The sequence below is a fragment of the Sparus aurata genome, chromosome 23 (assembly GCF_900880675.1).
Source record: "Sparus aurata chromosome 23, fSpaAur1.1, whole genome shotgun sequence".
In the NCBI taxonomy this organism is placed as follows: domain Eukaryota; kingdom Metazoa; phylum Chordata; class Actinopteri; order Spariformes; family Sparidae; genus Sparus; species Sparus aurata.
Window position 1 is genome coordinate 16343178 of NC_044209.1, and position 26831 is coordinate 16370008.

General features: G+C 42.4%; 1 protein-coding gene across 6 annotated transcripts in view; it reads right to left on the reverse strand.

Moving 5' to 3' along the window:
• The window catches only part of cep112 (centrosomal protein 112), a 107324-nt gene that overhangs the window by 78908 nt on the left and 1585 nt on the right, over positions 1 to 26831 (reverse strand). For 5 of the 6 annotated variants that reach the window (XR_003982748.1, XM_030408351.1, XM_030408349.1 and 2 more), the window contains exons 3-12: positions 26543 to 26733; positions 26229 to 26392; positions 19872 to 19944; positions 18128 to 18205; positions 15103 to 15150; positions 14910 to 14996; positions 8233 to 8319; positions 4323 to 4422; positions 3773 to 3891; positions 3084 to 3227 (exon numbers count right to left, since the gene is read on the reverse strand). Coding sequence is in view for 5 of the 6 variants with exons in the window: in XM_030408351.1 (XP_030264211.1) it covers positions 3084 to 3227; positions 3773 to 3891; positions 4323 to 4422; positions 8233 to 8319; positions 14910 to 14996; positions 15103 to 15150; positions 18128 to 18205; positions 19872 to 19944; positions 26229 to 26392; positions 26543 to 26733 (1091 nt within the window). In the remaining variant the exon portion in view is untranslated. The remainder of the gene's footprint in view (positions 1 to 3083; positions 3228 to 3772; positions 3892 to 4322; positions 4423 to 8232; positions 8320 to 14909; positions 14997 to 15102; positions 15151 to 18127; positions 18206 to 19871; positions 19945 to 26228; positions 26393 to 26542; positions 26734 to 26831) is intronic. The other variant, XM_030408352.1, reaches the window with a different exon arrangement.

Consider the following 26831-nt stretch of genomic DNA (forward strand, 5'->3'; position numbering starts at 1 on the left):
TGGCAGAGAACATTTTCCAGCCGAGCTGGAACTTAGTCTGCAACGGTGTTTGGTGCATCCACATGAATGCTAGGACCCAAGGATTACCAGCAGAACATTGCAGAGTGAAGAGATGATCAATGTTATTCAGTTAATTGGTTGACCCTTTTAGTTAGAGCTTGGACATGCGGCCGAGCCTGGTGGGTATGGTCAAAGATTCTGAAATGACAGGTTGAGTGTCAAGTGTTCAGGCACAAAAAAACAAAGTAAAAAAACTAATTTCATAGATATGTTGAACACACTCCAAGAAATGAAAGATAACAAAATACTAGGGACTAGCAAGGAGAGGATGTACGTTAATCTCTCACTGCAGGACAACATTAATCATATCTCCATTATCAGTCCTTTGAATATGGACGTGCACAGACTACAGTCAAGAGTTTGGCTGGCGCAATACCTAGGCAGATACTGGCTTGTCTTTATTTTCAAACACCTACTCAGTCACTCTATCTGCTCTGCCCTGTGCATAGATAAGGTCCAAAAATAACAAAATCTGACATATCTGTAAGCCCCTGGTGAGATCTTTGATGTGCTTTGGATAGAAACCCAACCAGGTAGCGATGGGCAGATGAGCATTCTTCATTTCACTGTTATTAAACCAGATCCAGTGTGCTGTATATGAATGAACATGAATCATCACTCTGACTTTGTCTTGGCTTGCATGCTTTTCATGTGAACTGAGCGAACTTTTCACATCGTGTCCTCAGTTTGAACTTTCATTAAGCACTTCACATCTCCCCCTCATACTGTAGTAAGCAGAGGAGTACCAGTGGCATGAAACAGCATATAGTATCATTTACTGAACAAACCAAATGCTCAAAGCTACTCAAGCTCCTAGCTAGTGGGTCAAAAGGAGGAGAGCTGAATATTCCACAAGCACAAAACGCTGCATATTGAATAAACTGAGTTCTGACTGGTATCTTAAAAGTTGAAATAGTGACCTTTTCAGAATAAAACACAAGAGGATGTTAATTCTGCAGGATTGAGCTCTGAGATACCAACAACGACACACTGGGTGCTTCAAAAAGTCACATAAGAAAAGTCCACAATGTGTGTGTCTCTGTGTGTGTGTGTGTGTGTGTGTGTGCATGTGTGAAAGAGGGTCAGCCCAAACTCACAGCAGGAGAGCAGCTAATTTACAGTCACAGAGGGCTCTTTTCATTCTCTGAGGCCGTGTCTGTCCTTAATTATTAAAAGAGGGGCCTTACCACCGGCCACGCACTGTCCAGTGTTTGATGCCTCTTAAATGTGGGCCTGTTGACAGATTATGGCCAGAGGCAATATGTGTGTATGTAAGACAGCCCATGAATGCTGATACTGATAACAATACTATTTATGAAGCGCTGCATTTGCCTGGCCTCTGGTGTTGCCCGCTAATGAAATGTGCACGATCCCACTTACAAGCAGAGTCCTTTCATATGACATCAAAGAAACTGTTGCTTCAGGAGGTGCATGTACAACCGTGCACGCGCACCTCAGAGCATGACCACTGTCATGCATGAGATTTAACACAAGCTTCGATCAAAGACCTTTATAAAAGATGATATGAGAGTCATTGTAACCCTAAGGTTATGGGATGTCTCTCTTCATTTGAGCCATGGCATGGCCTCTCTGTCACTGTCTTATAATTAGAGGTATTTTACGGTGAAGAATTTGGGTTAACAACACGTCCCAGGCTTGAAAACCTTCTCCTCTCATCTGTCCAAAGCTCCTTGAACATCAACATTCATCCTTGCTCCAAGTTCCCAGTCCAGGAGGCTAGCTCCATCGCTAATTGAACTACTCCAAATTTTTACACTTAAGTTTTACATATTGCACCTTTAAAGATTTGTTCTTCGATGACTTGAATGGCCTGTCCGTGTTCATTTTATGTTTTCAGCTTATACCAAGTTCACAATGCAGGATTTCAACCCTGAGCTTGCTGTTGTGATTTTGGGGATTTTGCTCACGAAAAGCCCCAGATCAGAGGCATAATTGGCAAACACTCCCATGTGTGAACTGTTTACCGATGCAATCTAGGAGCTCGGGGACAGCCCACCGGCGTGTTGCCGACACCCACTAAATATCTTGCAGTCTAAATATCTAGGAGATTTGCAGAAGGGTCAGAGAGCCTGGAACGGGCCACAGCCAATGAAAGCAGACACTCCCCTTCTTTTCTGTTTGAGATATTGCAGTGCCAGGTGTGTGACTTCCTGTTGCTGATCGGTCATATAGAATGCAAGACTCGCAACAAGGCAGAAAGTTGTGTAGTGTAAGCCATCTGACAACTTTGAACGTCATGTAGTCTTGCTGCAGCATTAGCTCTTTAAGCCAATCTGACCCTGGCTATCAGTATTTCACTCTTTGGAAGTGATGGGGAGAGAATATTATTTGTTTGAAAAGAAAGTAGGAAGTAAATCAACTTTCATGAAGTTATTTGTTTTTGTTTGTTTACATTTATTTTGCTGAATATGGATAGTCTTAATACAATTCATATCATCAACCGGGGGTGAGTGAGTGAGTGACTTGACTTGCATTTAAAAATGGCTTGGAATTGACTTGGACTTGGACCAAGTCATTTGAGTCACATGTCTAGAGGTATGACAGATGTATTTGCTTGCCTTAGAGCTAAACAAGGCAGGAGTTTTATGCAAAAATACACCAATCTTGTCACCCAAAATCCTGTTTGTTCCAGTGGAGGTCTGGTGTTGGATATGGAGCATAATCTGCCCACATTAAGTGTCTGAACACTCGAATCTCCTGCTGCTGTTTAACATGAATCTCCTCAACAGCAGCAGCCGAATGCTTGGTCTGAAGCTGCATGCATGCTCAATCCCTTCGTATAAAATGATGAGCATAGGCGAGTGGAATAAACATAAGTATACCAAGTTAAAGGGTGTTACATGAGGTCTGCGTAAAGTTATGAAAAGTTTTATGCCGTTTGGATTCAGCCACAACCTAATGACTGTAAATAATTACTGTGCTTACAAAACTAAAGTTTAATTTACAGGTTGAACATTACCTAAATCCCAAACAGACACGCCAATGGCTGTTCCTGTACTCACAGTTGCCTGTGACCGTGCATCATACTCAGCCTCCATCTTGGCCAGCCTGACGTTGGTGTCTTCTAACAGCTCCTGGATGTTCTCTGTGTGTTTCTTCTGCAGTTCAAACTTCTCCTGCTCCATCTCTGTCACAGCAGCATGCAGCTGGAGGAGCACAGAATAACAACACATCAGTCACACTTCTATCTCCCTGTATGTCCATACCTACCACGGTTTATTTCTTTTGTCACCATTTTATATTTTCTCATTTCAGAAAATCTTGTTCCTCGGGCATGCTCATTCAAGGGGAATAAACATCATTTATATGGCTAACTAGTTTTTTTTATCATTACATCCGAAATAAATTGTTCCACAAGATTGCTCATCGCGTGCTAAGTGACCCAGAAGAGATGAGTGGAAATCTCATTAGGATCTCATTGAGCCCTAACAGCCCTGTTAGCTCGAGCTATCAGGAGTGAAAACACAGTTTACCCAGGGCAGAGAGCATTCATTTTTCATCACTAAAAAAACCCACACTAGGTTAAGCACAGCATGAAAGAATAAAGATTTTTACAGCAGTATAGCAGAGCCTGCCGGCTTGCAGCCAACTCTGCTGGTCTCACGCTATCAAATGCTCTTCCTCACGCTCAGGGTTGCTTAAAGGGGGCTGGGCTGCAGAATATCGAAAGCCCTTCAACTCTTCCTCATACCTTCTTCTCCCACTCGTTTTTCAGGGAGTCGGTGCTCTGATCCGACATCTTCTTCAGCTCGGCAATCTGCTTCTCTTTGCTCTCGCAGATGACCTGGGATTCCCGCAGCACACTTTGAACTGTGGGAGAGCACACACACAAGCACACATGGAGCGGTCTGGCCCTGCCTCGGGGGTTTGTGTGCAGATGAACACAGACACACACCCATAGACACACACTCATGCTCGATGATGGGCTGTCAAGTAAATCAGTGTCAGTAAAGATACTGTTTCTATCAAATGGCTGGTAGCTCTTCTTATGAAACACTTTTAGAGACGGACGAAAGAGAAGAGATGAGTGGGAGAGGAACAGGCAAGAGGAAATGAAGCATGTAGAAAAAGGCACACATTATGTGATTAAACTTTAGATTGAGCAGCACAGCTGGAGAACGTCACTCTACACCAGCGTAGTCTTGAGGAATTGTATCTTTTTGGGCTTTTTACGCTGAGTGTTCAGAGACACTCGTATAAACATCCTTCCAGTTAACCCTAGCAATGCTGCGACCTCTCACCTTTCTTCTCCAGCCTACGGATCATCTCCTCTGAGTCCTTCTGCTTGGCCCGGTACATGCTCTTCATCTCTTCAATCTCACCATTCTTGCGGTCCAGAATCTGAGAAGGGAGAGGGGAGGTGTTTTTAAACACATGCTGGAGAAAATTTTGCTTTTTCTTTTTTTACTACTTACTACTCTTGCACACATCATGAAGGGTCCTCTTCTCTGGTGAAGATTTTTTACTTTCACCAGTATCAATCAAAAGCTATCAATAGACACATTTTCATGCCAAGTTTAGCAATTTTTGTTCAGGGTTCTTAATCACAGAGGCCAAATATGAAGCTACTAGAGACAATTTTGGCCTATTATTAAAAACTGTAATGATGTCAGTAATCAGGCCTATTTGACTCCTTTTTTAGAAGCGCCAGAAACTAGTTGCTGGCTTTTTACATTCCCTGTGTTCATCCTATAAATTAAAATGTGCTAAAACAATGACCCCCTTTTTCTTTTTTTCCTCTGTTGATAATTAGTTTTCACATTTTAAAAACCATACATACAGAAGTAGAGGGGAAAATGCACCATTTTTATCTCAGAAGTAGGTTGTCAATTTGATTCTCGAAAATGATACGCTTAAATAGCCTGGGTTAAAGCTTTTTAGTGAAATGAGAGTATTTTTGTACTTTGCATCAGCCATAACTAATGAATGGGCTAATTAGCCTACTTACAAAATGTTCAAAGGGCCAGAATGAGGTTGTTAAAGGGCCATATTTGGCCCACAGGCCACGACTTGAATAGGTCTGACTAATATGTTGTCCAATATATGTCAATATGAAACTTTACTTAATACTAAACGCAAGGTGTGGATCTATCAAAAAGAGGCACTAATAGTACAACTAAAAACAATAACATCTAAATACTCATTACACTGCAACTATTTGAACAAAACAGCCATTTATACTCAGTCATTTAACAAAACCAAAATAGATTGTTCATCTTTAGCTCTGGTTATTTATAGCGACGTGAAACATTTTGTATACATAATTCACTGTATGACCTGACAAGAATTCATCTTCCACATGCCTATCCAATCCTATGGAGACTATGGGCTAACTGAGTGAAATGGCATCTGAGTGAGCCACCTGTGCTGAGGTGTGATGAGGTAACTGCATCTGCTTGCTGCTGCCATCTGTGAGTAATTAGTTAAATTAGGCTAGGAGAGTTAGAGCTCCAGTATGCAAGGACAGTCAAGCAGTCTGCCTGTGCAGGAAGAAGGTGTCTGGGTTTGACTACATAACTCACACATACATGTACATCATGCAGATGATCTACAGGTGTGTCTGCCACACAATTTCAAATGTTTCTTGTAACATAATGGTACAATGAACACTTTTGTGTACTGTATATGTATGATGGTTTCTTATATCACATTACCTTTACTCTCACAATGAAATCATCTATTTAAGATCATCATCTAATTTTTTAAGCATAATCTATAATGGCATTGGTATTACCTGACAGAACAAAACAGACTAGATGATACCATCATGATCTGGCAAAAATGGCAGAAAGTGAGGGCTCATTTTTCCGTCAAAAACTGTCCCAAAGCCCATAAGACTTTTCCCTCTTTCTAGCATTTTGTTCTATCCAAGTGCGCTTATTTGCCAGGCCTGTCATCCTCTGTGCGAATGGGATGGGGGAGATGAAAGGAGGATGGGGCGGTGGGGGCAAAGTTCACAGAACATTTAGGGATACCCAATTTTTATTTCCATTTCGCCAAACCAGAGAGATTGTTGTCTTTTTCGGGGTTCGCCATGCGAGGCAGCGACACAGTGTCAGGTCCAGGGAGAGTGCACAAGACGGTGGGAAATGAGAGCTTTTAGGGTGCCCATTTTAGGCTTTTAAAAGACATCCTAATGTAGGGGGGAAACCAGCCTGACCGTCCATGACTTCAGCCAAAATTATCAGTGAATGGAGTAACTGAACTGGATGTGAAAACACACCTACAAAAGCTGGAGTTAGAGCATGAGTATACCTTCTGTGCATGTGAGAAGGGGTAGGAAATTTCACAACAAAAACACAAATGTAATCTAATTCCAGTGGCATTTAAAACTAAATATAGATATTAATGACAATGTATTGTTTTTTTCTGGTGTACGATGTGGTCCACTGTCAGCATGTTAAGGAAAAACACATAAAGCTTTGCTTCTTCACCTCAGGTTATTGAATATTTTAGAAGTACACACAGTGCTGATCCACAACCATTAGCATACAATGCTCAGGCCTGTTCTCTCATTACCCTCTCCATTTCAAGCAGGGGGACAATGACCAGTAGCCTTTCAGCAGCCTATACATCATTCATGAGGAGACTAATTAAAACGAAACCTAGCGTGCCTTCCTTCCTTAAGGCTCATCAGAGTGCACCCCTGAATCCCTCCCCCTTTGAAGCCATTAGAGGGAATACTGGGTAAAATTCTGAGGAAATTAAATCGGACATAACTTGCAATCTGTATGTAATTAAAGAGAGTCAGAGAGAGCTAGCTGTCATCCTGTCTCTTGTCAAACACAAAGAAGCAGTGGGCATCTTAAAGTGGAGAGAAAATTGGAGTGTTTTCTCTGTTTTTATTAAAAGCTTCTGTGGCAGCAAAGGAAAAGTCGCACTGAGGACGTGACAGATCCCAGGTGCTTGATCTGCAGCCTAACTGATGGGCACCTTGTGTGAAATTAAACAGCTTTACCGCTATTTTCACCGGCAGACAAAGAGCTTTGAAGAGTTGATTATTTGCAGGACGGGGCGATGAGAAGAGGAGAGGAGAGGCTCCTTTCCTTTTCATTAGCCACCAAATGGAATCAAGAGTCAGTGATGGGCACTGTAATGCAGGTTAACTGCGATTTGATGAGCGCTAACATCGACAGACCTGCCCGTCCAGTTGCCCAGGAATAAATTATCGAGATCTTTGAAACTCTTTTCATGTGTCCCTTGTACTATAAACTGAAACTATGAGGATCCTGCAAACAGTTTTCAGTCGTGTAGTCTATATTCTACCAGTACTAGCTCTGTTTGGGTTTTAAACACATTTGAAATCATGGTTTCCTGATGAGATGTAGTGATTGACAAATGAGTAATTATTTCATGCCAATCGCAACCAAAGAAAAGCAGTAGAAGTCCAGAACAGGATTCAGCCACAGTCAGACTACGCCCTTCCTTTGCAGTCTTCAGAAGAATATTGTTAGCAAAGACGCAGTTCAACTATGTCCAAATCAATGTCTGTGCATGCATGAAAGACAATATAGCACTATAGGACCTTGGGCTCTGCTTCATTCAGTATTGGTGGAAGGATACTTGAATGAAAATAAGACTAGCTCTGCGGGTTAACTGAGCATTTACAAGCATTCATGATTATAGAGAGATGGGAAGGGACGATTCCATGGACGAAAGTAAATAATAGATAGTAAGGGAAAGGAAATTCAAACTCAGAAAATTGATATTTACAATATTAATGAGGTAATAATACAAACTCAAATATTTATGTTTTCTCTAACTGAATAAACGAGCTGTTGTCTGAGGAAAATAAGGTCCTCTAAACACTGTTATGTGTTAGCTAGAACGGTGGCAGGGTCCGCCAAATATAAACAGTGAAACAGCATGAAACTGTGTTGTCCTTTAAGGTCAGCTTGTTTATTCAGTTATGAGAACATAGAGTTTGTTTATTTTGGCATGAAAATCAAAGACTCTTATCTTTTGATTAAAATTTCCTTTTAAGAATGAACAACTTCTAGTTTGATTTCCAACTTTCTGTCATTTCCCAACAACAAATGGCCAAATGATGTATGTTATCAAGAAGCTATCATTACGAAATCCTGAAATTGGTAACATCAATATGGCTACCATCATACACAAGTATTCTATTCTTCAGTTTTTGCTTCTTACTTTCTCAACATCTGCATCGTGTCTCTGCTGCAGCCTCAGTTTCTCCTCCTGGTGCTTGGCCTCCAGAACTTTGATCTTCATCTCAGTCTGGAAACACAAAGAAAACCAAAAGTCATACGTGGAACATTATGGACCATCAGTTTTTATTTCCATGTATAAAATGAATGGAAACATCTGCTTGAGGGAGGACATATTTTCATTTCCAGGCAACAGAATTTTGTTAAACAATAAGATGTGTGTCCTAACTTTTTTTCTTTTTAAAGAGAGATGCCTTGGAGAATGGAAAAATATCATATGTAGTGATAGGATAAAAGAGATAAGAGAAATCTGGATGAAAGAAGATACAGTGCGTCTGTCTCACACACAAGCGCAGATGATGATGAAATAAACCACATTAACATTTAAAACATTTGTCCGTGCGCAAAGCTTCAACAACCAGTGTGAAGCTGAGATTTACTCAACTGTGTGTGTGTGTGTGTGTGTGTGTGAATGTTTGCGATACAATCTTCAGTCAGGCTATAGCAGGCACAACAAAGTGAAAGCCTCTGATATGTGTGTGTGTGTGTGTGTGTGTGTGTGCATACACATGGCACCTGATCATGATGAGAGTGGCTGTTTTCATTTGAACACAGGATTTTCAGGGGATGAAAAGTTCAGCGTTGTCATGTGCACGTTGGAACAGATCTCCTAAAGCTTTAAGGTTTCCCGGTCTCAGTCAAATAAAAACCATAATGACCTATTCATCACCTAAATAATTGACTAAGAAAATTGCCAATCTTAATCCTCTTCAGTCTTTTTATAAAGAATGAGCCATTAGTCATTCGTCATAGAATGAAGATAATCATCACGTCTCCTGCATTATTATTCACAAATATAGCTTGGTCTTTGAACGGCATTCCCTTTTGTCTGCAGGGAGGCAATAATACTAAATGACGGATATTTAAAAATCGCATGAATTGACTGATTGGTTGAAGGAGTCCTCTGATCAATTAATGGCGCAGATATACAGTGCAGCATTTTCCCTATCGTCAGTATCAGTGTTTTCTGTGTGCACCTGCCGATGAAATAAATGAATTTAAGAATACAATGATTTGGCTCTGATACAGTATTGTGTCTGTCTGTCTGTCTGCAGTCACCACTCTGTGGTCATGCTCGATGTCCCGCACACAACAGAATGTGATTGGCGACGCCTCAAAAGCCTACCAACACTGCATAATCTGAATCTACAAAGCAACTAGTACCTAAAAATAACAAAAATGCAATGTATGGAGTATGAAGTGGAACAAAATAGAAATATTGAAGTCTCCTGGTTTAGTAATTTTGCTAATGTTTGGCATCAAGATTGGCCCCCGAAAAAAGCATATTGGTCAACCCTTTGTGTTCAGTACACAATAGAAAAAACAACTTTGCTGAAAACAGGGGAGAGACAACTTTCTCAAATTCTCAGAGCTTTACCACTGGTGGGAGACAAAAAAAAGTGATCTTTTGCCTGAGGGTTTGCCAGAGAAAAAGAACATGTGGTTATGTAAAATAAAAGGGTTTTATCCCCTGGTAAGTTTGATAGTATTTTGAGTCTGCAGGTCCGTCCAGGCTCAGATCAAACCGACAAACTAGACAGTGCTAGTCAAATATGAATCAAGAATCTGTTGCTGCATTGCAAATTTTCTGCCTCGAATGTTTTCAGAAACACTATTGAGCCAACGCTGTAAACTTAGAGTTGACTTTACTTTTAAAAAGTCAGGAAACCGATTACCTCATAGATATCAAGCAAAAAGCAGACTTTTATGGTTGTATGCACTAAAAGGTTTTAACAACTTACAATAACTTCTTGGTCTACTTGGTAACTTTGAGGTAAACGATTTCATCCTTTTTTTTTAAATAAGATCACGTTGTCAGATTTTACAGTGTTCTGTTTGGTCTTGCTTGAATGTGTAGCTCAGTGCTACACTTCACACACGTTTCGTTGCTCTGTTTAATTATAGGTCTACCCAATGTCAACAGTTTGTGTTGTTATTTCCTGAAAATTTCACATGGGTTTGTGCCGTTTCTTAAAATAATATGTTTCCCCTCGGCTTTTTTCTAGCTCTCTAGTTTGTTATAAATTACCCACAAGATGTTTTCCCGCTTGCAAACACGCAACACATGGAAATACACAGACAAGCTTTGACAGACAGATGACTGGCCATTGGCTTTGATGTCACTACTCATGTTTAGTCACTGTCTGTTCTGGTGTGTTAATCAACCCTGGAGCAGGGTGACAGTGTTCTGCCTTTGAAAGCGCGCTTCTGTTGTGCGAACACGTTGGTGGTTAACAACATCCCGGGGCTAGCTCTTGTTTGTTTTTTGTCATCAGAACAATCAAGTTAAAAATTCCCACAGCATTACTTGGCACAGTCGAACCACATCAGACCATCTTTCGATGTAAATCAAAGGAATAACATATGATTCCATTACAGTAGGAGTTTGAGTGTATACACATTGATACAATACAGCCATCAACAGCATACTGAAATATGTACCCTGGTTTGAAATGATGGAGTCTATAAACCCGAAAAGCTTAGATTTTATTAAGATGTTGGCACCTCATTTCAGATGATCATGTAGAGCACCATTAAAAACTTGCTTTCTGGATGCCTCCCCTCATTACTGCACTTCAGCTACAATTATACACTGTATCCTTGACAAAGCTCTGTTAAGTATTCTGTGTCTTTCTTCCATGTCTTTATTCGTGATTTACCACCATTTCTTGTGCAATTCAGGGGACCACAGGAGACCCGTCAGAGAAGAAAGGGAAAAAGCGAAAAGAAAGAGAGAGGGAGAGAGATGGCAGTGATTGAAAAGCAGAAAAGTAAGTGGAGACCTGTTTCTGCCGGCACCCAAAAAAAAAAAAAAAAAGCACATGTGGGGGTGTCACTTTCTTATCCTCTCTTCAAATGCTCTTTGGAGAAAGTTTGTCAAACTAGATCAGGGGCGTTTGAAACTTGTTTATAAAGGCGTCAGAGAAGGAAGGAGGAGGAGGAATGTCGTACACCTAAGGCGTCTGAGATGCCTTCAATCAGCCCGACTGGGTGGTACAGATTTTTTCCCTCTTCTCTTCTTCAGAGTTGCAGCGAGCGCTGTAAGATGCCATGTTTTTTGACACTTCGCTCTTGAAAGGATGAGAGGGAAGAAGTGGTGTGGGGAGGGGGGGGTTGAGTGAGGGAATGCAAGGAGAAGACGGAAACAGTTGCTTTTTCTGCTCTCAAAGCCGGCGCGGGGTCATGGCCTTTTTCCTCAGGGGGATGTGTTCACAAATCGTCAGCTAACTGTTCGGGCACCACAAAGCAAGGTTGCGTTCGTGCATCTCCTTCGTCTTACCTGAGATGTACAATGTCCTGGTGCACCTTTCATCCTCAGTAAACACAGATGCTCTACGATAGTCTGTATGCAGCGTTCTGCTATCTACTGAGGAGCAGCTAGATGCCATTTCCACAGTCTGACAAGAAGTTAATTTACTGTAGTCTGTCCAGATAGTAAGGGTGGATAAAAACTTTGGCTAAAATTGAATTTCTGACGTGTAAAAATAAAAATAGTTTTAGTGGAGAGCGGTTCCAAACAGAGTGGGTAAACAGATCATTACTTGAAATTGCTAATATGAACACATCAAGTAGATAAGAATCAAGAACAGAGGAGAGATGCTTGAAATAAAAGCTTTATCATTATGGAGCTCTGTTGGTCTCTTGTGCCTCCCAGCCCGGAGCACCATCTTGAAAGACAAGCAACAGAACTAGTCCCCTTAAAACTACTAAGCCTCACTAGCTTGCTCTTTTTTAGCTTTGAAAAACGTTCAGATAAGACGGGCTCTGGCCCTCTAAATCACAGACTGAGAACTCAAGCCTCGTCCCGGTGGAGCCTTAGATTTGAGAGACTGCATCATTATGGCAATGGAAAGCAGAGGGGCCTGATCCCCAGTCGGGGGCTCGTGACCATTAGGGTGCGACTGCTTGACACTAACACATTAATCTAGCATGCTGTGCTTGCTGCCATCAAATCTTCAGGTCAGGTACCAAGGGGTTAGTTTGAAGACACACACAAACTTAAAAGAAAGATGGGGCGCTTTAATCATCCTGTCAGTATCTCCCCTCTGTAATCACATGACTCCGGCCTATGGCTAAGTCTGAATCTTCAGTCGCCATTTAATTGAATTTTCCAAAGAAAGACCAAGCCCTTATAATGCCGAGCACTGCTAGGGTGTTGCTGACAGATTCAGCAGGATTCTGATGGCCCTACAAGACATTTTCCACAACCCACCCATAAGCAAACACACTGTCTAAGCTAAGTGAGTCAAAGCGTTGCTAGCTCGCGGTGAAGTTTCTCAGCTGCCACTCATTATTCCATAGGAAAAGAGCAGTCAGCATTCTTATCAATGCAGTCGGTAGCTTAGCTGGAGGACGAGCTTGGTGTGGAAACTGAGCTGTTTGTTAAGCTGTCGCCAGCTTAATGGCATGTGGCGCGTGTAACTCTTTAAACCTGGGTAAATTTTCAACTAGGCTTTAGGGATTAAAGGGAAGTGATGTCACTGTGATTTCCTAGACTGGGCCTAGACAGCCACGCAATAGCAGGGTCGGACAAGGCCTCCATGGTTCTGCGAAAAAGCTTAATGGAGCTATTGAGGATGATATGGTTATGGTGGGATCGGTGACTTGAGTCACTTCTACGGGGAAATAAAGAGTGGATGTGAGAGAGTGTGTGTGTGTGTGTGTACATGTGTGGTCACAGCTGTATCCTGTGGGGTTCACAGTTCTTAAAGTATACATAACACTCTTTTAATTGCTGATGGTGACTCAGGACACACGATCAGTGCAGGCATCTCAAATACTAAAACCTAAAAGAAAAAAGGGGCTTTACAATAGCATGTCATAAACCACAGACCTATTATGATTTACCGTATGGAGGGTAAAGTCAAAAGGGTATTCCCAGAAGCTTACAATGGTGATGAAATCCATTCTGAATAACAGGGCAGAACCATCACTAAACAGGTTAAAGACAGAGGAAGAGTTTACATCCATGCCAGGCTCTCTGTGAGACTGTTCTTAACCACAGCGGCACTCTGAGTTGAATGCCAATATTGGTATTGTAACATGCACAGAATAACATCCTGACATCAAAGGTGCAATATGTCAGAATATTAGTTTAGATAATGATCAAAACAATGTGAAGAAGTTAAAGTTCTGACGTTATTGACAGTCATGTATTGGGTTGCAGAAGCTAGCATGTAGTCGGCAGTAGTTGGTTAAAACCAACAGTAGGTCAGACTGATACCGTTATCCCTACAGCATAGTCACATGAATGCTTTCCTTTTCCCTGACATTTTCCCATAACAGCTATATTTTTATGCTACTCAAAAATAAACCACAGTATAAGCAGGAATACAACATAATTGTGATGATTTGGCTACAGTCAAACCAAAGCACCATAAGGAAAACACTCCAGTTCTTTGCTATTTCCTAATGTGTTCCTCCCAAAGTTTCTTTGTGACTTTTCTGAACTAGTTCCCATGTTGACAGCACTCTGGCCTCAGTGGAAATGACAGGCCAGTTCAGTTTCCTACAGCTTCTAACATACGTAACAGTCTAAAGTCTAAATGGTTCAAAACAAATCACCAATGACTACAGCTTCAAAAATTACTGCAAAGATGATTCAACCCATTATACTCTTTAGAAGAGTCACACGATACAATGTATTGCATTACTATAGATTGTACTTGTGCATCTATTAAACCGGCAACTCTTTGAATATCAAAGTAAAGTTGGTGTGGAGGTTAAACACGGTCTTCTGAGATGTGATACATTTATATTCCCACCACACACGGCTGTATGTAGCCAGTCAGCTAGTCTGAGGCAGGATCAAACAGCATGGGACGTTGCTTTAATGTTTTTCATATTGGTGTTTCTACATTCAATATCAGCCCACAGGTAGACCGGCCGACTGGGTGGACGTGTGCGTGTGTGTGTGTTGGGGGGGGGGGGGGAGTTCGTGTCCATGCATGCAAATCCTCTTTAAGCAGTCACAAACTTTGCTATGACAGGTTACTAAGCTAGACCATTATAGTCTATCTCGTCTTTGCTTGTTTCGTGCTCTCTCCCTTTCGCTGTCCATTCTTTGCCCCTCGGCCCCGTAAAGCCGATCTGACTGGAGCACTTCTACCCTGAGCAGACATGAAAAGCCACGGCTATTACAGCCAAGTCATGCTCAGTTTTATATTTAACAGTGCGGGAAAAGGCGGACGGCGGGGGGAATGAGTGGTGAGGGGGTGAGGTGGGGAGGGGCAGAGGGGGACTTCAAAGCATGCTTTCAGAATGGGATTTTCAGCTTAAATCCACATAAGGAAAAAACTGTCATCACTGGGAGCCAGCATTATTTTTGTCTTCTAAGAGGAACGTTGGCCTCGGCCATTTCAACAATACAAACTATGCACCAAGATGTATGTACATGGCTGTGGGGGCGTCTAATACCATAAAGCAGTCAAGGGAGCTTTAACCTGTGTATGTGTTCAACACTTGCTTCTGCACAAATGTTGAATGTCCTGAATAGGAAGGATTTAGGCTGACTGGAATGGATATACTGTTAAAGGGCAGTCTTGATATCCAGAATTATTATATTCAGCACCAAGGAAGCTTTCAGGTACTCTTGCTTACTGTTGTGCAAACTTCCTTGCTCTTTACGGGCTGTGGGCCCTGATCATTGGCCAAGGTGCTGTTCCTCCCAAAGCTTGACTTGAAAATCTACAGAGACAGAGAGGAGCAAGATTAGGTAATTAGGTAGAGTAGAAAAACAGCACCTTGGTCCATGTTACAAAAATAAACCGCAAGGGACCCCTTGACAACTTACCGGAGACAAGGCAATGGGCTTCTCTCGCAAATACCTGGGGTTTTCGATCTGAAAGAGGAAATAGAAAAAACTTTAAACTCTTCTTTAACTTCTAACAAAGCCTTACCCACTACCAGAATCTAACCTCCTCCCTCCGTTTGTCATAAACAGTGTGGCAAGCACATCAAACGCTTGGTTCTGTGGCCGGAGTCTCTTCCGTCAACTCGTGTCTGTTTAGAGAGACAGAATGCGGCGGGCTACTTCAAGGCATTATGTGTGTGGCCAGCTCTGTTTCCGCTCTCAGCCCCTCTTTTGCTGTCCTGACACGGTCCTTTTTGTCAACACTCCGGACCACTAATCTGTAAGCTATCCCCGGTCCGTTTACCGTCAGATGGAGGCTAGTGTGTATACATCCCTGCCAAACAATGACGCTGCATGTCCTTTGATATAATATGAAACACAAGAGAGGAAAAAAAGAGTGAGCTGTTAAACCACCTGAAAGTAAAAGGGCCACAATTGGCAGCATTGCATCAACACAGCTCAATAGCTGTGACACAAACTGTTGACAACCCGCTTTCTTCCTTCCACTATTTGACGTTAGTTTATGACCCCATTATTTCCTTGTGAACTCGCACTATCACACAGTATTTCTCTCTCATGCACTGAGGCTGTCTGTAGGGGCTGCCAACTAGCTGCAAGATCACGGCCTTTCAAAGCAGCAGAGCTGACTTTGGAGATGACAGCAATGACGCCCAGTAAACAGTTCTGTTGCTAATCTCTTCAACATGGGGATGAAGGAGGAAAACAAGGAGGATGAGTCTTCAGGGTAGGGGGGTGAGGGTAGTGTGGGTCTCATTCAGTGGTGTTAAAAAAAAAAAAAAAAAAAGGATTTTATGTTATGAGGTGGTACAACGCACATGAAGCTAACAGGAGATGAGAGAATAGGACCCGAAAGAACCCCAGAGCTTGGGACTAAAATAGTTACAGCTACTGTACGAGGATAAAGTAACAATCTGTTGCTTGAGGGTGAGCAAGTGACAGGTGAAATAGATGAAAGTAGCTCCGTCTCCCGACTAAGCCTGCATGATGCAGGTAAAAACAGGTCAGACATTTTGTTGGCTGACACACTGTAAGCCCTCAAACAAAGGGAGACATCCGGCTTGAATGCAATCACTTATATTGTCGACTGTAATACATGCACAAACAGAAAGGCACATGCACAACAACAGACCACTCAGTCTAGTCAGTGCAGAGCAACATCAATGGACCGTGGCATGATGTGTGATGAATTGCCTCTCAAATTTGGCAGCGGCTTACAAAGAAAAATCCATATTTACCAAGTGATGAATCAATCAATATCCTTCTAAACTAGTGCCCAGGCTGCAAACAAGAATGGGATTTCTTTTTATACCCACAGACAGCCAGTCATCAGATTTGATTGAGCACGGCCCACAGGGCAAGGAAGACATGTAGACTAAATGCTGTGGTGTGATGCTGGCACAGCGTGATACTAAACTTGGACTCGGTGCACACGTATGCCTATGCGCAAGCTCTTTTTTTTTTCTTTCTGCGTGCCCACACACATGCTCCCGTGTGCACAGCACTCACAGCTGGCACGGCGTACCATGTCATTGGAACCTGACGTGGATGGATGGACGGACGGACACAGAAGAGGGACAACATCCACATCACAAGGCCTGGCTCTCCAGCCAAACAAACACACGGTGATTGATGGCTTCCTAGTTTCGGACCAGTGTTGAGCAAGCCGTCAGCGCACCCACCTAACCACAGACGGGAAAGTGGCAGCGGCTACCATTGAATTTACTGTGTATGAAAAGACAGGCCAAGTTTTTGTGCAATTTTATCTACTTTGCATGATTTTGTTTTCTTTACGGGCAGGTCGGTGTATGCTGCACCCAGCTCTGCTCGGCCAGCACACGAGCTACAGACTAACTGAAAGATTAAACAGATGTCGGTCCAGCTGACTCTGTATCTCTTAAGGGAACGCCTTTCCGAGTCTGAAGCAATCTGCTGTCTACTGTCCAGTATGGCCACTGTGCTGACTACACCAACTTTATTACATTAGAGGTGAAATGAACAAACCGATATGGATTGCTTTAGAACATCTAAAGCAAAGGAAAGATGTTCTAGATAAGAGCGACGCTTGGCTGTGCTGAAATTTCGGAGGAGCTGGGCGCTTTGAAGCAGTGCATCTATAAAACTTCTGTAAACTTGAAGGGGGTTGGGTTGGAGTGAGTGTGTGTGTGTGTGTGTGTGTGTGTGTGTGTGTGTGCGTGCGTGTGTGCGTGCGTGCGCGTGCTTGTGTGTGCGCGCGTGCTTGTGCGTGAGGGAACATCTGTTGATTTGAAAGATGCAGGCTTGGGGGAGCGTTGCCAAGCAATGCCTCTTATCAGCGTCTCAACACAGAGGAGTGCAGAGCGGAGCAGTGCACGGCTTCACGTCTGCTGATAGATACCTCAGATTACCCCTGCGTTGAACGAGAGGGGGAGACAGTCGGAGAGAAGATAGAAGGGGGAAAGTGCTAGACGATAGGGTGATAGAGAGGGTTTGAGAAAGAGAGGAAAAAACAGAAAGAGAGGGGCTGTTCTGAAGGGTAAAAATCAGTGTGAGTAATGAAAGAGAAGGGATGGAGGCGACAGGTAAACGAAAAAGAAAAAGGGAGTCTCGGGGTCATGCAGGTGACGAGATAGGGAAAAATAAGGAAATAAAAGACATGAGGGCAGGGTGCTTATCAAACCCTAGCCCAGTGCACTCCAGACAGAGAAGATAAGAGAGGTGCACACATCTTCAAATGCTCAGTTTACTCAACCCTGCTCTCACTCCTACAAAAGCAGTGAGCCGCCTAAAGAAAGTGGCGACGAAAGGTTTTTTTTTTTTTTTACACCTTTTGTACGGCTAACTCGGCATCACTGCACTATTGATTCAGATCTGCTCAGGCATTCAGATTCACTCTCACTGTGGCTGAGCTGCAGCACGTTGACAGCTGCATGTAACCAAAATGCTCAAGGCATGCCTCTGGACTCACCCCCAGGTTCCAGCTGTTGAGACGAGCCTCCAGGTCACTGTCATCGGGAGACATACCTGCCTTCAGCCCCGCATCCACCTGAGGAGGCAGAGGGGGGGAGTGAAAGAGTGCGTAAATAGCAGAAAGAAAAATGGAAATTAAGGGAGGACTGGTGTTATAAATTAGAGGAGGGAATTTAAATGATTCCTTTGATTGGCAGTTTGGCCCGAGGAAGCGAACAGCAGACAGTGATGGAGGTTTTCACTTTGACACAATATAATTCCTCCCTTGGCAACAACAAAAGGGGTTCTTTAAAAGCTTACAGACATACAGTACACCCGCATGTGTTCTCCTCCCATACTAACAGCACTCTACTCCCTCGTTATCTCCATCTCTCCACCCTTTGCTGCGCCCTCACTCTCCTCCCTTTCGCGTACAGCACTCCAGATGTTTGGCAGTTCCACATCATTTCCGTCACGCAGTAAATTCCACAAGAGGGGGCATATGCAGCTACACCGCCTGTCATCCTTGTTTTCCCCAGCCTTTTGTTACAGCGGGCCTCCGGATTTGTTTTATACAGAATAATTCGAATGCTTCCAGGGGTTCTGTTGATTCAAGATCAGGTTTGCTCGAGTCGAGGTTGGGCAGCGAGGTCGAAATAGGGGAAATATCTAATAAAATCGAGAGAGTGATAGGGAAAGGAGAGATGTTGTTGAATTTGATTAGGATCAGGTGGAGTGTGGACCTTGGGTGTACCTCAGCGGAACTGCACAGACACAGAGAAATGGCCGAATGGAATAGTTTAGGATTAAATGCCCCCTTCTGATTAAAAAGGCATTAAGGTCCTGGAGCTTCACCCTCGAACAAACAGAGTCAACGTTTCAATTCTATATCTAGGAATGCTGAGTATGTGGTTCACTTGCTGTTCAAAGCAGCATGTCAGACTCTGTATCGCACCAGGAATTCAAACCATTGTGTGAAACACTGATAAGTATGAATGGCTTTAAATGGTTTTGGCCACAGACGTACGAGCAGTTGTGCCAATGAATTGTACACGGGCTTGTTACATGAATACGTCTGGTGGGGTCAGGAAGATTCATTGGCAAAACATATTAAATGTTCTAGTTATTCATGTTTTAGGGCGATTTCACCCCAATTTTACCAAATCTGAAGGTGAATTGAGGTCATTGTCATTTTCCTCAAGCCTGAACTTTTTTTGCAGAATGATGGTGCACTGTCCATGATGATCATTATTATTCAGGTCACCTCAGAACCACTCAGTGGGTTTAATTGTTTTTTTATCATAAGACAAAATAAAAAGGAACATCTCAGTATAATTGAATACAACTCGAAATGACAGTAAAGCTGAATCAACGTCTCCCTAGTTTCAACAAACTACTACGTTTAAACCCGGTGCACCAAACAGGCTGGAGCGTAAGTTACTATCAATTGTCTCAATGTGATCACAACCATTAGCTCCATTTTTGTTGATGGAACCAACAACTTATGAGTTCAGGTAATTTCCGACCTTCACTGGAAAATCGGTTTAGGAATTTCCAAATTGGTGCACATTAAAGAAGAAAGCAGGACACCAAGGCTACTATTTGTACTGGCAAGGGCAGGTTTGCTATCAATATTTCAATGTGTCATCACAGCTACTTTGCAGCAATCTATAAATCTGAAAACCCTGCTTGTCGACTCTTCAGATAGTATGCCTGGGAAGTCCTGAGGTGTGGCCGAGTCTGAAACAGGGTGATGAACTAACCATCCTGGCATCATGTTTGAGTGGACTGGAAGACATAGGTCGTGATGAGGTCTTTTCCTCGTACAGCCTTCTCCTGGAAGAGAAACAGAAAGAAAATTTGTTAACCTACAGTATGCACGTCTCTGGAGTCTGCTCTCGTCCCTCTGTTTGCATATGAATGTGCTTGCGTAGGAAGCCTGCCTCGGTATTTACACGGATCAACATCTGGCATTGGTTGCACGCTTTGTGGTCTGCATTTCATCCCATCTGAACAATAAACGTCTCTGCTATACATCACGGACGGCTCACGGGGCACGAGTCTATGGCTTGCGCAATTCATTTATAATCATTGTCTCTCATCATGTCCATAATGTTTTAAAACAAGCAGCTTAACAGGGAAACTGCTTATATTCACTGGCACACAACCACATTCTCTCCCCACCCTCTCTCTCTCTCTCACACAAACACTAACTCCCTATCTCATTAAATGCATGCACATGAGGCTCTAATGGCCCACTAATGCTAATTGGATGAAGATGTTAGAGAGGACGGGAGGATGTAGGACAACAGTGGAGGAAAAAAAATAAAACGCTGTCATCTAATAAAGACATCAAAATGTCTTCTAGAGGGCACTGTTTCACACTCCCACACTCGGAGCCCTATGGGCGTTCTTTTTCTCCCGTGTAATTTTTTAAGCATTCCGGTATTGAGAAATTTGAACCTCATTTGTCACAGGCAGTGTTATCTCATGGAGAGGAGCACCATCGCTGAGAGGTTTTTGGAAAGACTTCTGAATTTAGAACAGGAAGAATATGTGTGCGAGCAGAGTCACCTTTTGTAATATGTCTTTTACCTCAAATGCCCTGACTAAGGAAACACGCAAACGGCTGCAACGCAGTATTTACATGTCGAACAGCTCTGTTTGTCGAATGAATAAATTTTAGCACATTTATAGAGGTATTAGTTTGTTTGTTTTTTCACAGCACTAGCTAATGATTAAATGCTGCTTTTTACCCTTGCTTTCTGAAACCTCTGCTTCTTTAAATCTAAGAAAAACTAAACTCTTGGTGGCTGCTATGACTCTACATTATGTCCTGTTTAAAGCTGCACCATGCAACTTTTTTCAGTAACAGTTTTGGTTATACAGTCCTACTTTCTTGAACAGTGGGAATTCTATGATCTTTTTTATTCTCACCTCAACATAACTCAAAATACAAGCTTGTTCTAATTTTAACAAACATAACTGTAGAAATATGGCTTTAAAGTACATCAGAAACTCCTGTTAGCTCTGCAGTTTCTTGTATTAAGAGTTCTGTCTTTCTATAGGCCTGTAAAAAGTTGAGTAAAGCACCTGTAGGGATTGCTTTATTTAAGTTATGGACAGTGAGGGTTGAATGTTGCTTGGTAAAATATTTTGATAAAAGACTTCTCTTAGTGGACAACTATGATTTTATCTTTACTTCAAGCTCTTTGCCTAAAATAATTACATGTCCTCTGAAGGACAAAAAAGTTATTCTGGCTCATATTATCAATATCATTTCTGACCATTAAATTAGTGCGTGGTTGGGTTGTGATGTTGTACATTATATATTTTGTTATTAGCGAGAGATCTCAAAGAAACATCCTCACTAAAGGACACTTGGCTTCTCAACTAAACTAACTTCTATCCCCACCCAAGTATTTGAGTGACCATGTTAAAGTGATTCTGGTGGATAAGGTTCTGGGGGTGACACTGGACATCAGAACAGAAGAACACTTCTCTCACTTATTTCAGACAGGTGCATAGGAGAGGGATGAGAGGATTAAAGTTGCAAAGAAAGTCCGACCCTTCAGGAAAAAGATCTGCTTGATGGAGGTATAGCACGGAAACGTTACAAGTAAATGGACGAGTTAAACAGTTCGTGGGGAGTTTGTTTGCAACTTCTGACAAGACTGGGCGTATAATATGATAATACACGTAAGATGTGAGATACTACATCTTCAAAGGGAACCAAAGATTTAGATGCTCAGGAGCAGAGTGCAGTGGCCTGAAGAATTACAACATCCAAACTTAAGGCTGCACGGAGTTCTGGAGCCCTGTGTACTGATGTGAAATAACAACAATGCGCTTCTGTGCATGTACAGTTGATGTCATGGAAAGGAGTGTCATCCATTTTCATAACAGGAAGTCTCTTGGTTACATGCCATGTGTTTTCTATCACTCATAAATGCTGAATTGATCCTAGCACCATCAAAGTACTGAAACACATGGGAAGGCAATAAAATCATGCAACAACTGGTCTCATCTATACAGAACCTCTGAGGGGCAGAGGTCTTTAAATACATAAAATCGCATTAATACAGTAAGATACTCAATATTAATTCAGAAATAATTATGATTAAACATTTCAAAAATAAACCCTGCAGACTTGGGCTTTCATGTACACACCCGCTCCATCTCTCTCACACACTGGTTTGTCTGTGCATGCGCACACAGACACACACACACGCACACCTGCATGCACATGCACAAACACACAGAGGCATGAAACTTGGATAAGGGGGCCAAGCTTCGCAATCTTGGGCCTCTAAGTCAACAGGTGGATGAGGATAATTGAATCAGATGTGTCTGGAGTCTGAGGCCCAGAGATCAAAGCAGTTGCAAGTCAGGCCAGAGCCACACACACACACACACACACACACACACACACACACACAGAAGAAAATGAGAACACCATGTAGAGCCTCAGAAGCTGCAGCTTGGCTGATTAAAGCAGCCTGACATCCATACCCCAGCCTGACCTCCAGGTGCAGGGCCAGCAGGCCCGGGTCTCAGCCTCGGGCACCCTTAGGAAAGCTGTCTGACCTTGGGACACAAACATCCTTCTGCCCCTTCACACCCTCCACCATAACCCAACACCACCTGGAGGCAAGATCAGTGGGAACGGTGGTCTGTGTGTCAGAGACATGAGGCGCCTACACAAGCATTAATGACTGAGGTCTGCAACTGCAAGGACAATGTAACTGTCGCAAAAAAGAAAAAAGGAAAAAAAGAGGAGCAAGAGGGGAAAAGAGGGTTAAAAGTTTTCATATGTGGATAGAAATCATACAGATGGAGGACAGAAGTCAGTGGAAGAGACAATATATAAGGCTGAAAAGAGAGGCTGCCGAGTCACAACCAGAGACATTAAGTCAAAGCTAAACTGCAGCAGCTGACACCAGCTGCGCTGATTACCACGTCAAACATGTCAAAACAGCACACAACCACCATTTTCTCCCTCATGTCTTTATCATCGTCTGTCTCCTATGGACACAAGGTGACATATCAGAAGATGGAGTGGACATGTAGGCTAATCACCAAAGCTGTTCCCTGTGATCTCTTGACCTGAGCTGACTCCACTTGCTTTCCCACAGCATTCCTCTGCCTGAATCAGTGCCATGGACAAAGCAGTGGCTCCATCTTGTGGCAAACTAAGGAATAACACATTAGAACGGAACGCATGGTGGAATTCACTCAGGGCACTTTGGACTAATGAGGTTAGATGATGCATCTGTTAAACACACACAAAGAGCAGTAGCATCTCATAATATCAGAAATTCATCCCAACTTTGCATTTAGATCCTGAAACTCAAATTGGACCCAACAGTTTCACAGGCTAGAAGAAGCCCTGCCCATCACCTGACTGATGGCAAGTGAGACAGAGATCAAACGTTGCCACATCATAGGGAGGGAGCCAGACGAGTTCCTTCCATTTAATCTTATCTAAATGAGAGAGACACATAAAAGGACTCTTGGCCAGGCTAATTTTCTCCATCAGGAGGTTAGCCTGTGATCTGAGCGTCTTTCATGGTCTTATCCCAATCAGACACTATGGCACTCAGCAGTCTGCTCCCCACAAAACCTCTCACTCCACACCCTCCATAGCAGAGGGGAGGAAGGGCTGCGTCATTTTGATGGTACCCACTACATTTGGACTCACTTGTTAAGTAATCTGTGCCATCTATTATGCAAATGGAGGGGCGTGTCTGAAGCAGGTCGATAATGATGACGTAAAGTACATCACAGCTAAAGTTGTCATTGCTAGACAGTCCTTAAGGTCCACTGTGTTGGATTAAGAGGGACATATTGGCAGAAACTGTATATATTCTGCCAAGGATATCATAAAAAAATATAGGAATGCATGAGATGTATTTTTTCTCTGCCAATACTGAAAACCTGATCACCTGAGTTTTGATATGCTGGCCCCCACTTTACTGGAGCAGTGGTTAAGTCAATGAAAGCAATTTTGCTATTTGTTATTTGTTCAGTTGGTTACAATCTGCAACCTCAACAGTAGATGCCACTTACTCTTTGTGAAAAATAAATAAATAATAAAAATAAATCAAATTAATAATATCGACTCTATTTATCGACTGTAATTTCATTATGGCTGATAAATAGCCCAAAGAAATTCCCCATTATTGAGCTGGTAAGTATTGGCGCACTATATATAGCACATCCCTAAAACTGAAGTGTGACAAATATTTAAAGACAAGTCCTTATGTTCATTTTCTAAGAATCAAATATTCTACAAACGCACCACAGTAAGTTGAATTACATATGGCAGCAGAGGGCCTGTACTCTTCTTACACAGTGCCCTGGTGGATATTAAGCTCTCTTTACTACAGTTACAGTGCTCTCCTTTTATTATGCAAATGAGCATATCAAGCCACAGGGCTCTGATTTGACTTTCCTTGTTAATTGGAATGAAAAACCCCGAGCCATTACTAACATCACTTTGTCAAGCCCCCCGAACTGCCTGGAGTCAGAGGAAATATCCCTGAGCGAACTACCATGACTGATGATTTAGTGAAGCATATTGAAAGAGTTCACACTGGTGCATGTATTCATGTATGTGTATGCACAACTGGCACACAAGCTTTTACTAAAGCCGTTTTAATGAGAATAAAGAATAAGCAAATTAGCTATAGTACTGAGCCGTACTCCCTGCTTCCCTCTGTCCTCTGTGGGGGTGAGAGCTCAGGTTCAACAACTGGGAAAGTGCAAAGAGGAGAAAAAGAGAAAGATGGGGAGAGAAGACGAGAGATTTCTCATCCTCTCATTCTGTTTTGAAGTGCATCTCTTTGAACAGTCAGAATGGACAGCTCATGCAGACTGATGCAAGAACTTGGCAATGTCTTCGGCTTTTCAGAGAGTGCTGCTGAGCAAATACGATCGGTGATCAGTCTTGAAAGCCGTTTATATCCAGCTTCACAGCAAAGCTCAGTGTTTTCAGTCCGATAAAAGAACATCAAAACAGTATGCTTGGTAGATATCTTGTGTGCTATATGTAGCATCTTGTACATCTGACCACAAGGTTATTTCATCAGTCTTCTAATCAGAGAAGTTGGGTCACTGGGTGGAACAAGGGGAGAGCTGTTTCCAAATAAACTGTATCAATGGAGGAACATAACACAGGCTTCCTACAGTACATAACACAAGTTCAAGCACTTTCAAAATAGTTAAACCAGACATTTAGCTTTAATATGGATGCAAACAGCGTCAAAGGTCAGAGGACGCACCTCTGAAACACAACAGTTAAAAGGTGCAATATGTAGGAATTAGCCAACTTTCAAGTTCCTACTCAAAACAAATAGGGGGCAGCATATCAGCAGAGTAACCACTAATTGCTCTTAATATTAGCTGCTGTTAGCTTACTCACTTAGCCATGCAGCCAGAGGTGCTTTTTGTTACCAGAACCACAAGTCTCGCTTGTGGAGATGACTCACACTGGAATCTTGCAAGAGGTGAGTTGTTGCAGGAGGATGACAGTAGAAGTGTAAGTCAAAGTCAGAGAAAGGTGTTTGGAGTTTACCTTCCTGTAGAGGCCAGACTATTTCACTGATCTTGACAATCTAGATGAGGCAACAACTGAAATTTTAGGTCAAGACTTCTCCTTCAACTCCACAAAATGTAAAGGCCCAGGTGTAGAAATACCAGAATTCCCCTTTAAAATTACAAATCAATAAAAAATAAAAGTGTTTTTCAAAACTTTTAAGACCTTGTATAAACCCTGTACTTTTGACTGTGAACCGCAAGGGATTAACTGAGAGTATGTTATGCTTTCACTTAGAAAAAGCTACATTGCCAATGTACCGTACATGGAAATCTGTTTCAGTTTTTTAATTTAAAGGTTGGATCAAGGGCCTCACAGAATTAGATGAGCTTATTCATCTGCAGAGGAGGCAGCTCAAAATAATGAGCTGCATAATAATGATCAAATCAGGGTTTTCTGCCTTTATTGATAGTGACAGCCAAAGATGGAAAGGTAAGATAGACAGAAATGAATATTACCATGTATTATGATTTAAAAGTAAACCTTTATGGAGTTAACTGAGGTAAGTGCTGTGGAACAGTACCTGTGATGTGTTGCAACAGGTGTGGAACTTGGTCTGTCCTTAAGCATACCGATAGCCAAACTGTCATCAGTGAAGCCACCCAGCTCTCCTGTCACCCAGTCAGGCAGACCTGCACCGCTGTGCCCCACAGAGCGACCAGTCAGTGGCTCGTCAAAGTAGATGGACTTGAAATAAGAATTCAAAAACAGGTGATTGCCTCCAACAAAACAAGTCTTCATTTAAAACTAACTGTAAGAGTATTTTCTAAAAGTCTATCATATTACAAAAGAAGGTGCAAATGCAGCAAGATTCACAATTTAATGAGGCATTCTTACCATGTAGGTAGGGAGTGTCTTGAGGCTGCCAGGCTCTGGTTTGCAGGTAAAAGGCAATTCCAGGACCCCTCTTTTGAGCATGTGTAGGAGCAGACGGGCATACATGTTGCGGTTCTTACGACCTATCAGACCTGAACCACATGTGGCTGGGTCACACAGCTTCTTTATCCATGTGGCACATTGCTGGCGCTCTGACATAAATAGGGAAGAGAAAGGAAAGGGGAAATTGTGACATACATTCATACTGTCTCATCAGTTACAGACAGTAGCCTATATACTTAGCATGGCA